General features: G+C 48.2%; 1 protein-coding gene across 3 annotated transcripts in view; it reads right to left on the bottom strand.

The window, feature by feature from the left end:
* The window catches only part of Nipal3 (NIPA like domain containing 3), a 42,683-nt gene that overhangs the window by 15,502 nt on the left and 11,704 nt on the right, over positions 1-15,477 (bottom strand). For 2 of the 3 annotated variants that reach the window (XM_027399687.2, XM_027399686.2), the window contains exons 3-7: positions 14,798-14,866; positions 12,558-12,729; positions 9,282-9,341; positions 4,427-4,572; positions 470-566 (exon numbers count right to left, since the gene is read on the bottom strand). In XM_027399687.2, coding sequence (XP_027255488.1) covers positions 470-566; positions 4,427-4,572; positions 9,282-9,341; positions 12,558-12,729; positions 14,798-14,866 — 544 coding nt within the window. Of the gene's footprint in view, positions 1-469; positions 567-4,426; positions 4,573-9,281; positions 9,342-11,418; positions 11,631-12,557; positions 12,730-14,797; positions 14,867-15,477 lie in introns of those variants that run through there. The other variant, XM_027399688.2, reaches the window with a different exon arrangement.

Raw genomic sequence — 15,477 nt, 5'->3', positions numbered from 1 at the left:
CCACTCAGCATCCATCCTTTTAAAGGAAGGAAAACTTGTCTGTTCCAGCTCCATCCCTGCCCTCTGTCCATTCAGCCCTTTGAGGATACTGCTGGACAGCTCAGGGGTTGCTCTGAGGTGACCTCTGACCTCACCTAGCTTACCCTACTTCCTTCCTTCCTTCTGTTGGGTCACTGTCCACACTTATGTGGCTGTGGTCCATGTGTTTGCTCACTTTTCTCTCACTGAAGATGGACCTCTCTGAGTCACCACTTGGGCCCTCAGTTCTAGACACTTGGAAGACTTGAGATTTGAGCCAGAGTGTGAGAAATGCCAGGATCCACCTCTGTCAGCTGGGGCCCTGCTCCCTGTGGCCACCTGTGGAGTGACCACCTTGAACTAACCTCATGAAGCTCCTGTGTGCTTCCATGCACCAACCATGTGCAGGGCTACTGGGGGTGACAAACCCCATCACCCAGAAACCGCTTACCAAGCAAGGCCACCAGGAGGAGAATCACGACGATGCTGTTGGCGTTCTTCTCCTTGTAGAAGTATAGGAGCAGGCAGAACAGGACAATCGCCACCAGCTGCAGAGGACATCAGAGATCACCAGGCATTTAGTCAGGAATTCAACATGTGTCCTCTGTCCCAACCAAGCCTTAGTGTGAGTGTGTGTGTGTGTATGTGTGTGTGTGTGTGAGAGTGTGTGTGTGTGAGTGTGTGTGTGTGAGTGTGTGTGTGTGTGTGTGTGTGTGTGTGTGTGTGTGTGTGTGTGTGTGTGTGTAGAGAAAGGGGAAGGCAACTGTTGGGCCCAGAGGCACACTTGGGAGGTGACTATACGAGAAGTGAGAGTTCAGGGCTGGCTTAGACTGCATAGTGAGTTCAAGGCCAGCCTTGACTTGATAAACTTAGGTCCTATCTCAAAATAAGAAAGTAAAAAGTGGCTGGTACAGACAAATGGCAGAGCACTTATCAGAGACATTCCAGGCTCAGGGATCCATATCCAGGAACAACAATCCAAACCAAATCAAAACAACAGCAAAAACAACAAAATGCTACCCCCAAATGAGAGATCTTAAAATGTCCCTGTAACTGGAGGCCATTAACTCAAACTCTTCCATGTCCGCTGTGTCCTGCTCTCCAAGCCAGGGAGTGTGTCTTACCTAGTTGTCAGTCTGAAAGCGAGCCTCATGTTTTAGGAAGGAGTCACACGCCATCCATGTGGTTACTGGTGGATACCCCATCGTGTATACTCAGGCTGACTAAGTAGCACTCCCGAGGCTGTGTGTGCTGGAGTGGGGGCACCCCAGTTTTCAGCTATTGCCTGAAATGACTCTTTGTGATTCGCCAGTGAATGTTAGCATAGCACCTGTGTTAAACCCTAAGATGACCATGCATGTGTGAGCATCTCGGGAGAGACAGGAGCTGTGAGATGAGCTCAGTGACTTTCCATACCCACAATTCCCAGAATGCAGGGAACCCCCTAGACATGTATTCCTTGAACTTGATTCAATTCTTTCAGCCAGTGGCACTGTCTCACTGTCAGGCCTCGTGAAGCCACGGAGCCCTCCAAGGAGCATCTTTTGTACTTATTCACAGTCTCATGCTGCACCCCAACAACCCCAAGTGTAGTCACTTTACTATTTCACAGAGAAGGAATGAAACTTGTCCAAGGCCACACAGCACCCACAGGATTTGAGGCCTACTATTGTAGGGAGACACTCTAGCCCCGTCCCAGGTAACCCGGACAGGTGTGCCGGAACACGCCCATGAGGGCGGGGTGAGGGGAAGTCTAAGGTGACATAGGATAGGCTTCTCAAGAGGACCGTGGACACATGGACGCTCTTCTCTCCTTCTGCTGGCCCTGGTCCCGGCTCCCTCCTCCTCGCTTTGGCTTGTGCTTGGCTGGTGTATCTGAATAAAGAAAACCTATGCCCTATTGTCTGCTGGTTGATCACTAACATACTATCTCTTAGTGAGAAGCCCATTTTGGGGTCAGGTTCAGCTAAAATAGTTTCTGTTAGCTGGAGGCAAACAGACAACCCTGGCCTCCTGGGATCCCATCCTCTGTATTCTGGACCATGTGAGGCAAAAAGGCATTCTGGCCACCCAGAGTTTTAGTGTCTCCATCCATGAAATCATGAGGAAAACAGCTTAAAGCGTTGAGAGAATGCGCAGTGCGTAAACCCATTTTGCGCTGTGTTGGCGTGAGGCCAGCCCACAGCAGCAGTTGTTTGAGCACCAGGGCTGTACTCTTTTTCAGTGTTTGTGTATCTGAAGTAATCTAACACTGGCTGGGGGCTCCATCCCCTGGCTTCCTACCAGCTGTGTCTAAATTCTCAACTTTAAAAACTGTAATTTTAATTAACTATTATTTTTGTTTGTTTGTTGGCTTGTTTGCTTTTGAGGCAGGGTCTCCAAGTCCAAGCTGGCCTTAAACTGCCTATGCAGCTGAGGGTGGCTTTGAACTCCCAATCCTCCTACTGCCATCTCCCAAATGCTGGGATTACAGGCATGTGCCACCACACCTGGTCTATGTGGTGCTGGAGATCCAGCCCAGGGCTTCGCGTCAGCAGGAAGGAACTCTGACAACTGAGCATCCATATTTTAACTCCCTCTTTTATCATAAAAACTTAAAGAATCTTTCTTTTTATTTATTTTTTGTGTCTTTCACATCATGCCTCCTGATCCCACCCATCTCCACCCCCACCCCACCCAAAATAAAACAAAATTTAAGAGAAAAAAAGGAAGGGGGAAATCTCATCATGGAAGTTGCAGTGACACAGTGAGTCACAAAGTAACCCCCTTTCTCCATACTTTTTTTTGGGGGGGGAGGGGGTTCCGAGAAAGGGTTTCTCTGTAGCTTTGGAGCCTGTCCTGGAACTCACAGAGATCCGCCTGCCTCTGCTTCCGGAGTGCTGGGATTAAAGGCGTGTGCCACCAACGCCCAGCTCAAAACAAAATTCTTAAAGAGAGGACATAAGAATGTTTTTGTCTGGGTAGGAGAAACAAAACTATAAAAGGTAGCTGGGAGTTGGAAGAGGGGTAATTCTGTGGGTAAAGAGCATTTGTTACCCAAGCAGGAGGACTTCCGCCACCATCACCAGGCTTATCCATACATTTTTACATGCAGCCATTCATTGCAAAGAATCATTGGTCTGCTTGGAGGTCCCTGATCTTTTACAACATCGATGCAGGGTCCTCACTGGGACTTTTCCTGGACATCCTGTTGCTGGCCTGTGTTGGAGATCCTGCAGCCCTGGGTCCACAGGACCAAACCCCACCCTCCAGATCACAGGTAGGGTAGATGTTGGAGTGGACCAACACAGAACCCTGGTTCTGGGCCTGGTAGTTGGCAGAGTTGGGCAGCCTTGAGTTTTGTGTAGCTCAAGGCTGGCCTTAAGGTCTTGATCCTCTTGCTTCAGTTTCTCATGTAACTGTCAGCTCTCCCACTCTTCACCACCAGGGTGCGCTCTCCAGCACTGCCCTGGCTAGTTCACCCTTGCACCGATGAGCAAGGGGTGGGGTCAGTTCTACTTTCTCATTCTCAGAGTAGGTTCTCCTTCACAGGCATCTTCAGGGCCAGTGCTACTGTGTTGCCCAGGTGTGGCCCAGGGGCCACTCTCTCAAGGGCTGCCGCTAATGAGGAGCAGGGACAGCTCTCCCGCTCTTTCGACCTCAAGACCGGCTCTCCCACCTACTTCAGGCGTTGATGGGGGGGACATCTTTCCCTGCCCATGCCACCACATGACAGATAAGTAATGATAAGTAAGTAATGATAAGTAAGTAATGACAGATAAGTAAAGGCGCTCCTATGCTCACAACATTATCGTAAAAACTTTAAAAGCTAGATGTACTGGCATGGGCCTGCCATTTCAGTTACATGAGAAACTGAAGCAGGACGATCAAGACCTTAAGGCCAGCCTGGGCTACACAAAGTTCAAGGGTAGCCTGGGCAACTTAGTGAGCTCCTGGTTCAAAATTTAGGAAGTAAAAAGAGGGCCAGGGTATGGCTCAGTGGGAAAACTTGCCTAGTATACGCGAAGCCCTAGGTTTCATCTCTAGTGCCACAAAAAATAAAAATAAAATTAGATGCACGATGTTTAAACTTTGGACACAGAGAGATGACGTGGAAATAAAATCTATATCATAATTTCATCTCCCAGAGACAACTACCCAGAATTTCTGTTTTGCCACCTGCCCTTAATAGATACAGGTTGTGAACACACCTTCACAGCCCTCTGGAGACCCAAGTGTATTGTAGATGGATTTGGATGGTGCCCAGGACAGACGTGGCACCAACATGTCATGTGAACCTGGTATGCCTGCAAGCTCAGTGGTCACACTGTGTGTGCCTTAGTGATCCCTACTGCTGGCTTTGGAGTTCAGTGACTGGGACTTGACTATCTTTCAGCCTGCCCAAGCAGGAGGATGGGACTTCACTTACCATGTACAGGAGAAAAGGCCAGCTCACGAGGTGCCTGGCGATGTTCTCGCCTGTCATTTTCTCATGACTATTGGGTGCAAATGTCACTAGCAGGTAGGTGCCCACGATGGCCAAACCGCATCCAACAAAGGACAAGACATAGCGCCCTGTGGGGAATGAGGAGGAATGGTCAGGGGTTTAGGGCATGGGTCAGGTGCAAAGGGGTCCTCGGCAAGTCAGGATAGCCTTTGCCTGTGCCTTGGCTAGTTTCATGTCAATGTGACACAAACTAGAGTCATCTGAAATGAGGGACCCTCAATTGAGAAAAATGCCTCCTTAAGATCAGGTGGCAGGAAAACCTGTAGGGCATTTTCTTAATTAGTGACCGATGGGGGAGGGCCAAGTCCACTGTGGGAGGGGCCACCCCTGGGCAAGTCCTGGGTTCTATAAGAAAGCAGGCTGAGGCTGGGTGGTGGTGGTGATAGCAGCACAAACCTTTAATCCTAGCACTCGGGAGGCAGAGGCAGGTGGATCTCTGTGAGTTTGAGGCCAGCCTGGTCTACAAGAGCAAGTGCCAGGACTGGCTTTAAAGCCACAGAGAAACCCTGCCTTGGAAAACAAAAAAGAAAACACAAACAAAAAGGAAGGAAGGAAGGAAGGGAGGAAGGAAGGGAGGAAGGAAGGAAGGAAGGAAGGAAGGAAGGAAGGAAGGAAGGAAGGAAGGAAGGAAAGAAGCAAGGAGTCTGAGCAAGCCATGGGGAACAAGCCAGTAAGCAGCACTCCTCCACGGCCTCTGCATCAGCTCCTGCCTCCAGGTTCCTGCCCCGTGTGAGTTCCTGTCCTGACTTCCTTCAGTGATGAACAGTGATGCGGAAGTGTAAGTCAAATGAACCCCTTGCTCTCCAACTTGCTTTTGGTTGTGGCGTTTGATCATACCCAACAGTCTGTGACAGGCACCTGGTACTGCTTGTATTTTACTTCAAAAGAGTTTAAGGTTTATTTGAATATTTTTATGTGTATGAGTGATTTGCCTGCATGTATGTGTACTAATGAGTACCTGGTGCTTTTGGAGGTCAGAGGCATCAGGTCTCTTGGAACTGGAGTTATAGACAATTGTGGTTCACCATGTGGGTACTGGGAATTGAACCCAGGACCTCTGCAAGAACACCGAGTGCTCTTAGCCACTGAGCCATTTCTCCAGGCCCCCTCAGTGTGTGTGTGTGTGTGTGTGTGTGTGTGTGTGTGTTTAATTTATCATTTACTTACTAGATTTAATTTTCTACAAAACCTTTAAAAAACTTATTTGTACTGGTGTTTTGCCTGCATGGAGTTACAGATGGTTGTGAGCTGCCATGTGGGTGCTGAAAACCAATCCCGGGTCTTCTGCAAGAGCTGTTAATGCTCTTAACCTCTGAGGCATTTTTTCCAGCCCAGTTTTTAAAGATTTATTTATATTTATGTATATGTATGTGTATTTATGCTACCTGTATGAAATCATAGGTCTGTGACATCGTACCTGTGATGTTATTGGGGAGGGGGGTTCATCATGGTCTTCACATGTGCGTATCATGTGTTTTGTGCACATTCACTCCTTTAAATGTCATTCTAGGAATCTTAACACAACAAGGTGTGGTGGCGCACACTTTTAATCCCATCACTGGGGAGGCAGAGGCAGGCAGATCTCTGAGTTCTAGGCCAGCCTGGTCTACAGAGTGAGTTCCAGGACAGCCAGAACTACACAGAGAAACCCTGTCTCAAAAAACCAAAAATCAAACAAACAAAAATCAAAACCTTAACAAAACTCTAATGAAGTTGACATGCATATGTGCACAGGAAGTGCTAGATACATTCTCACAGTGAGCAGGGGCACAGTGCCCATGTCCCCAGAACCCAAGACAGGAAAGGAGACATCAGGAGGGCCTCAACTTCCATTCCCGGAGCTGACTACAGGGTGGCATGGCCCTGACTTTGAGCAATACTGAGGGCGTCGACTGCTTTGGTTCTTTATGGACTTGACTTGTGGGTTCCTTTGATCATTCAGCATGGTGTTTGTGAGGTCTGTCTGCATCCTGTGCCAACTGGGTTAGGCCGATCTGTAGCCTGTGTGAAAGCGACCGGAGCATCCATTGTTCTGCTGCTGAACATTTGTTTGCTGCCTGGAGTTGTGTAGATTGTGTTGCTGTGGACATTCCTGTCTGTGTACATCATTACTGGGTATAAAGTATATAGTGAAACCCTGGACCACCAGATAGGTGATGTTTGGTTTGGTAGTTACCGTGACATTGCTCTCTGAAAGTGCCTGTAACAAATTATACTCCCACCAGTAGTGTGTAAGAGCTCTATTTGTATTCTTGCTAACACTTAATGTTTTGTAGCCATTCTGGGAGTGAGTTATTTCACTTTTTGTTGTTTTAGTACTGGGAGTAGAACCCAGAACTGTGACCACTGGGCAAGTTCTCCCACTGAACTATCCACCCCACCCCCCCCCACCCCACCCCACCCCACCCCACCCCCTGGCCCCTGCACTGTGTTTCTAATGTGTACTTTACAGGGAGTCCCAAACCTAGAATCCTGTTATGGGCAAGCTGGAAAGGAAACAAAACTTGTGGAATATTTGTTTAAATATTTTGAATATGGTATAAAGATTTGTCTCTGCCTAAGGTGCCTTCTGATTGGTTTAATAAAGAGCTAACTGGCCAGTAGCTAGGCAGGAGAGATAGGCGGGATTTCCAGGGATAGAGAGGAAGAGGAGGAGGAATCTAGGCGCAAAAGACACCATGGAGATGTGGAAAAAGTCGAGCACACAGAATAGGAGAGAGGTGGAAGCCAAGTGGTAGAACACAGATTAAATAAAATATGGGTCCGTTTAAGTTATAAGAGCTAGTGGAACAAGTCTAAGCTGAGGCAGAGCTTTCATAATTAATAAGAAGTTTCCATGTTGTTATTCAGGAGCTAGAGGCCCAAAGAAAAATCCGGTTACAGAAACTCCCCAAGCAGACTTCACAGCCCAACGGGCAACTTTTAAATGGATTTATCCTTTTCCAATCAGTTACTTCATCTACTTGCAAGGAACAGGCTCAGCGCTGTTGTTACCCTGCCCAGAGGCCTGCCGGGGACCAGCGTCAGGACCCAGGACAGGGCGGAGAGCAAGAGCCCGGTGCCTCTTCCCTAGCGTCCTCTCAAACTCCAGCGGGGAAGGTCCAGCAGGGAAGGCCTATCCTAGGCACCGCCAACTGTGCACGAAGAGCTCTGGTCTCCACGGCTGCTAAGCAGGGCTCACTCTACCGTTTACTCCTGCAATCCCAAGTGTGGCTGTGCATCCCCAACACTTTGGCAGTCTCCTCCCTGTAAAATCCTATTTAAAAACTTTAAACAGACAGGAAAGCTGGGAGAGTTCAGTAATGAGCACCCTACTGCCTAGACAGATGGTTCTCAACCTATGGGTCATGACCCTGGGGAAGAGTGACCCTTTCATAGGGGTCACATATCAGATATTCTGCATATCAGATATTTACATTACAATTCATAACAATAGCAAAATTACAGTTATGAAGTAGCAATGGCATTATTTTATGGTTGGGGGTCACCACAACATGAGAACTGTATTAAAGGGTTGTGGCATTAGGAAGATTGAGAACCGCTGGCCTCGACACTGAGTGGATATTTGACGGCACTTACTGAATCACGGATCTAACCGCCTCCCACCCCTTCCCTACTCCCCGGTCTCATTTCTGACCCCCACGGCCTCTCCATTCCTCACTCCCTAGTCAGTTCCATTTCTAGAGTAAGTCGTAGACATTAGTAGACTTCACTCTGGGGAACTTGACAAGAATGTCAATGCCGGAGCCACACTGCCAATCTCAGACTCTCTGGGATGGATGGCCACCATCATGTCACTCCCACACCAACTCCTTTAGCATGGCCTATAAGGCCTGACAGTGTACAGCTCTCCATGCCTCTGGTGTTTCGCCAGCCACCAATCCCCCAAACAGGAAATTTATTCCTGCCCCGGGGCATCTGCACCTGCTGCTCTCTCTGGGTGGCACACCCTGCCACATCTTCAGAGAGTCCTAGCCAGGTTGGGCACAGTGTCCCCATCTCCCTAGTCCCTCAAGTAAGAAGCATTATATTTACTCTGAAGCACTTACTGCAACCTAAAATTATTTAGTTGTTCACTTGCTTACTATGACCCTCCAGCTTACACTGTACTCACATCAGACTACAGTCTCCATGACAGCAGCACCCCCCCCCATCCTTCTACTGCCACACCCTACAACACAGTGTGACTTAGGTGGAACGCCTCTTCCCACTCTCCAGGTTTCCAATGGAGGGACCGAGATTAATGTAACACTGAAGCCCCTTCTCAGTTGATTAGAATTATCTATAAAAAATTCAACATGGGGACTTGGATCTTCTTTCTCCCTTCTGTGCTTCTTCTAAATAATGTGAGGCAATACTTCTAGGCCAATACTTTAACTCTGCAAACCCAGATGTTTCCTTGGGATGAGGGGACCTGCTAGACCAGGTCTAGCTGAACTGGGGGATCTTTTGGAGGACTGTGAGCAGGTTCACTGGGCTGCAAACTCAAATTTAGCCTTTATTCATAGTGAAGCAGTTTCTGGTCTCCTGTCTCCTAGGTTTGACTCCCGTGGCTTTAAAACTCAGTCAGGGAAGGTGTGTTTTCACAAATCCCAACTACAGAGGCTCAACTGGTACTGACTGAGGGAATGAAGGAAGGCTAATCTTCAACAGGCCAATTCTGATGCGTAGCCAGGCTTGGGGCACTTAACATTCACTCCCAGGAACAAGGAACCCAAAGGGGAGTGGGAGGTGGAGGAGCTGCCGTGGGGGCGGGCTGGCTCCATCTGAGACTTACTCACAAAATCCTTAGGTTTCCATTTTTCTTTGATGAATATGATTCCGATGATGGCGCTCGCTGGAAAAAGCCAAGCACAGAGAAGAGGGGTGAGGTTGCTGCCAGGCAGAGGGGTGGCTCACCCACCCACACCCTCTGGGTGGCTCATTTGCAGGGAGCCTCTTGCAGGTGTCCCCAAGAGATCTTCAGGGTTTGGTCTCTTTCAGCCTCAGCCACTCACATCTGGGAGAGGAGACCTTCCAGAGCCTTCTGTGTGATTCTGGGGCCTTAGTGTCCACTGTGCAGGGGGAAATTACACGTGTGGTTTTTGGATGCTTAACCTTAGAGGTGGGTGCTACGGTTAGTCTCATTTGGTAACTCAGAACTGGAGCTTTTCTTCTATTGTACCCTACCTCCCCACGAAGCTTGTCCCTCCCTGACCATCACAGGGTCACAGCTTTACTTAAAACTCCTGAGACCGACCCAATGGACAGGGCTGGAAGCCACCATGAATGACTCCATTACTAGCCAGCTCTGCCTCTCCTGGTTGTGTGACCCAGGGGAGGTTACTTCCCGAGTGATAGTCTCTTACTCTGTGAGATGGTGTTCTGGGTCGGGCTGCACCACCTTGCTGTCATATATTCGGGTGGCGGCCACAGGTGGCTTGAATATGGCCACAGAAACGCAGATCCACTCATACAACACAGCTCAGCACTCTGAGGGGGGCCCTTCTCTCCCGTCTCAGTGATCGCTCCTCTCCTCACCTCCCCATCTCAGGATCACTCCACAAACCCCACTGAAAACTACTACTTCTTTAGTTGTAGGGCAATTAAATAGGATTCTATATGCAAATTATCCAGCATACAGTAAATGCTCATAATAAAAACGGTTGTTACTGAAGTACTTGGAACAGCAACGGAAAAGCCATAAGTAGCCAATGGATGAGTGGTTAGTATATCAAATATATTTCTCATAGAGTGACCCTGGAGGCTCAAAGAGTTTCTTAACCTTCATGTCTGACCCCCCAAATCTTTTTTTAATTATTTATTATGTATACAGTGTTCTGCTACCTGTATGCCTGCATGCCCAAAGAGGGCGGGCGGCACCAGATCTCATTGTAGATGGTTGTGAGCCACAATGTGGTTGCTGGGAATTGAACTCAGGTCCTCTGGAAGAGCAGCCAGTGCTCTTAACCTCTGAGCCATCTCTCCCAAATCTTATCACAATTCATCCTACTTATTTATTTATTATGGCACTGGACATCAAAACCAGGGCATGGTACCAACCAGGCCATCCTTCTACACCCCCAGCTCTCAGCCTCTAAGTTTGATGTTAGTTACTTATTCAAAATCAAAGACTAATATTTACAGTGTTGGTCCCTCATCCCACTGTGAATGAAGGTTCCAAGAGGTCTTTAGAGACCCCAGAGTTTGACGGAACAGAGACAAGGACATAAATCTAACTATCAGTGGGGCTCAATGGTGGCCTGAATGCAGGAAGCAATCCAGAAGACCACAGGGGAAGATGGAGACAGCCAAAGAACTTGCCTTAACCAGAGACATTCAAACCTCCTTAGAAAAAAACACCAGGAAAAGAAAAAATACTGATCTGACCTCGTAGCTAAGCAGCAAGCACTTGCCCAGAACGCACAGGGCCTGGGTTTTATCCCCAACACTTAAGAGAAAAGATAGAGGATGGGAAAATCTCAGCACTGCTTCTGCAGACTGCCAGGTCACCAGCCCTGCGCAACAGAGCAAGGTTCTTCTAGACCAATTCGGAAATCCAATCAAGCTTCCCATTTTCCAATTGCTTATAATTGGTAGTGGCTGCCTGCAGAGCAAAGAATTCTAAGGTTTAACCAGATTGGCTGGAAGGAAAGTTATAATTAATAATGTCTGCCCCGAGCCCAGGAGGGACACAGTTACCACATATGTGTCAGGCACAGGCCCTCTCTTCGGTAAAGAGGACCTTTGAATTCAAGGAGAAGTAAGATGCAAAGATTTGCCGTTTCCCTGAGAGTAGGGGAGAGCCAGGCAGAGTGGTGATAGCAAAATGGAAAGAAAGACTCAAGATGAGTCCATTGTTCCAGCTCCTGGGCACAGGAGGTGACTATTCACTCAACTACTTATCTCTGTTAGAATTGGATTTTATCTGTGACCTTGGGACATTGAAGTTCTTTCATCTTTGGTTGGTTCAGGTGCTCTGATGTGGAAAGGTGACTGGATGGGATGACAGGGAAAGATCCGAGCACAAGTGAGTATTTCTCAGAGGTGCAAGACGGTGAACGGATGAAAGTTTTCTATGCCTTGTTAGTGTGAAGATGTTCGGATCAAGGCTTAACTTCATTTTGAAGTGGCCATAAAAGCAATTCTAAAAAAAAAAAAAATGTTCTGAATCTTTAAACATGGTCAAGCTGACACTCCACTAGACCCTGGCTAGTATCCCTGCCTGCCCCTGGCTGTGTGACATGTGCCTTACTTCATGTATCTGTAAAATGGGTGCTACTAGTCTCTACCTGGAAAGGTAGGAAGAAGGACGTCCCAAAGAGTGCTCAGAGCTGGGCCTGTGAGTGACACGGATGCCAGATGCTATTGCCATGGCAAGGGTTTTTTTTTTTTTTTAATTGGCATTTATTTTTTTAAATATATTTTAAATTAAAATATCATCACATCACTTTCCCTCTTCCCTTTCCTCCCCAAACCATTTCCTGCTTCACTCCCTCTCAAACTGATGGCCACAAGAGTGTTATTTTTTTGTTTTTAATCTTTATTGTTTTGTGTATGGGTGTCTGACCAGCACATAGGTCAGTGTATCACATGCATGCAGGGTCTGAAGAGGTCAGAAGAGGGGCACTGGATCCCCAGAGACTGGGGCTACAGACCATTGTGAGCTCCCATGTGGATGCTAGGAACCGAACCTGGGCCCATCAGTGCTCCTAACTATGGAGTCACTTCTCCAGCCGTCAAGAATAGTTTTTTATTTTGATTTGATTTTTTGAGGCAGGGTCTCTCTACATAGCTCTGGCTGTCCAGGAACTCACTAGGCAGACCAGACTGGCCTTGAACTTGCAGAGCTCTACCTGCTTCTGCCTCCCAAGTGTTGGGATGAAAGATGTGCACCACCATGCCTGGCCCCAAGAGTGTTTTTTTTTTTTTTTTTTTTTTTTTTTTTTTGTGTGTGTGTGTGTGTGTGTGTGTGTGTGTGTGTGTGTTTGCTTACATGAGTGCTCTGGGCCTTGTGGTGGCACTTGGGTCCCACAGACCATGGTTCCTGTGTAAAGAGCAGGCTGGGACTTACCTATCACAGAGACGGCACCGAGCGGCACGATGAGACACAGTGGGGCGAAGGCATAGGATGCGAACACGCCCAGTTCGCCCAGCAGCAGCAAGAGCAGTCCCAGCCACCATGTCTTGGTCTTAAAGTAGGCCCGGGGGTCCTTGGTGCCTGCCAGGCGGATATGGCAGTATTTCTAGAAGTCCAAGAAGGAACAAAATTTGACCAGATGTATGGAGAGAAAAAATGAAAGGCTCTGATGAAGGAATTCAAGCTGACATTCCACTTTTAAAAACCATCCATGGGGGCCTGAGTTGGGTTTAGAGGACATGTGGGTGGGACCTGGAAATGGGCATTTCTTTGTGTGTGTGTGGGTGGGGGGGGCAGAGAAAACAATCTTTCCCCATGGTTTTTTAGACAGAATGACTTAGTGGCCTGAGCTTGACCAGTAGGCTGGCTTGCCAGTGAGCCCTGTGACTCGCCTGTCTGCCACCCTAGCACTGTGTACCACCCACAACTGTCTGTCTTTACATAGGTTCTGGGGACTGAACTCAGGTCCTCAAGCCTGCAAGGCAAGGACTTTACCCACTAGGCTATCGCTCCAGCCCCTCTCTTTTCTTGAGACACTGTTTCATGTCTCCCAAGCTGGTCTTGAAATTTCAATCCTCAGGGCTGGACAGATAGCTCAGTGGTTAAGAGCCTTCTTCTTCTTCTTCTTCTTCTTCTTCTTCTTCTTCTTCTTCTTCTTCTTCTTCTTCTTCTTCTTCTTCTTCTTCTTCTTCTAAGATTTACTTATTTATTACATATACAGTGTTCTGCCTATGTACCAGACAGAGGAGGGCACCAGACTGAATTGTAGATGGTTGTGAGCCACCATGTGGTTGCTGGGAATTGAACTCAGGACCCCTGGAAGAGCAGTCAGTGCTCTTAACCTCTGAGCCAGCTCTCCAGCCCCGAGCACATGTTGTTCTTATAGAGAACCTGGTTTAGTTCCTAGCACCCATATTGTGGCTCACAACATCTGTAATTCCAGTTCCAGGGGACCTAATCCCCTCTTCTGACATCCACAGGCACCAGACGCACACATGGTACACAGACATACAGACAGACAAAACATTCACATGCATAAAAATAAAAGAAAGGAAGGAAGGAAGAAAGGAAACTGAAATCTTCCTGCCCCACCTCTTGAATTCGGGGATAACAGGTATGTGCCACTGTGCCCAGGACTCAGGGTCTTGGAGAACCTCTGAGAAATCTAACAGAGGACATTTACCCACTAACTCCTGTTGTGGCCACCAGCATGGGAACACTCTTGTCTCTTAGGACATATGCACAAGTTCCTTGGGACCTCAGGGGAAGTTCCTCAAGCTGCCAGCCTGCTTCATAGCACAGCTGTGGCCACCACCAGGACAGGCACTGTGGGTGCTTTATGGCAAATGCTGCAGCTCCCGTCCCTGAGACTTGAGACATTGACAATACTGGAATCAGAGCTGAAGGTGATGGTACCACAATGACCCTGGCAGCTGGAGGCATGGGCAGTGTGAGACAAGACCTGGGCCTGTGGTTAAAATGTCACTCCACTGCTAGAGCACTGTTAAGAGAAGCGTGTGCTGTACAAGCATGAGTTTGGATCCCTACCATCCACATAAGAAGTCAAGTGTAGCAGTGGCTGCCTGTCATCCTAGCACTGGAGAGAAAGAAACAGGAAGTGATTTGCTGGCCAGCTAGTCTTGCTATCATTTGGCTCCAGGTTCAATGAAAGACCTTGTCTCAAAAAAAAAAAAAAAAAAAAGGTGGGTTTGGAGAGACCACTCAGCCATTAAGGGTAGTGTGGCTCTGCCGGAGTGCCCAAGGTAGGGCCTCAGCACCCACTTCAGGCACCACCAATAACTGCAGCTCCAGGGGAACCTGACACCTCTGGACTCTGTAGGCATCTGTACTTGTGTGCACACACCCACTGCTAACACATAACTCAAAGTAACCAAGCCTTGAAAAATAAATAAGTTACCCACCATTGATCTCTGGCTTCTACGGAGGTGTGCCCACCTGCCCACACGTGTGCACACACATATTTACCACATGCACACATAAAAAAAACTGGAGGTTCTGACCTATAGGAGCCTGGCCAGTGTGGGGAGGGGAAGTAGGACTAAGACTGTAGAGGTTCAGGCAACAGACAGGGTCCCCCCCAGAGAGCAGACAGCAGACCTGGTTCACCTGCGCTGCTCCTCTGCCTGGGACAAGCGCTGGCACCTGAGACTCACCTGCAGGTTAAGGGCGATGCTGACCACAAGGTGCCCAAAAATCGCCAAGAGAGCGCCAATCAAGTTTTCCTGGAAGGAAGGGTCACAGAGCAGATGTGAGTGGTCCCAGGACATATGTGGTATCTACCAGTCTGCTCCCAAACAAAACCAGAACAAGGCCCACACTCCCCTCCCTCCAGACCCAAGGTTGGAATCTTACCACCTGGGCACCACCCAGCTCCTTAGAGAACCACAGGGCATTGTTCTGAGTTGGAAACATGCAGAAAACACTATCTTTGGTTGTCCTCATCTTGATGAGCTAAACCTGCCCCTCTGGCCTCTGGGATGCACTGATCTGCCACCATCTTGCACAGAAAGGCAATGTGTGGAAACCAGTGTGGATGAGAGAAATGCAGGCTTGGGCTTCTACCATTGCCATCTTGCCAGCAAGAACCTCCCAACTAGCCAGCTTCAGTGGGGGATTTTCCAGTTAGTTAATCAACACAAACCTTGTTTATATCATCCTAGCCATGAGATTCAGGTTCCTTCACATGATTTTTTTAAATGGAAAAATTACTGGACATATATTTATGATATGATCATTAGGAAATACAGGTGATAAAAATGACAGTTAAGAGCAGGGTGTGGTGGCCACACCTGTCATCCCAGCACTCAGTAGGTAGAGGCAGGAGGATCAAGAG

Source organism: Cricetulus griseus, chromosome 2 (assembly GCF_003668045.3).
Source record: "Cricetulus griseus strain 17A/GY chromosome 2, alternate assembly CriGri-PICRH-1.0, whole genome shotgun sequence".
Classification (NCBI taxonomy): Eukaryota; Metazoa; Chordata; class Mammalia; order Rodentia; family Cricetidae; genus Cricetulus; species Cricetulus griseus.
This window is presented reverse-complemented; position numbering and strand designations above follow the sequence as displayed.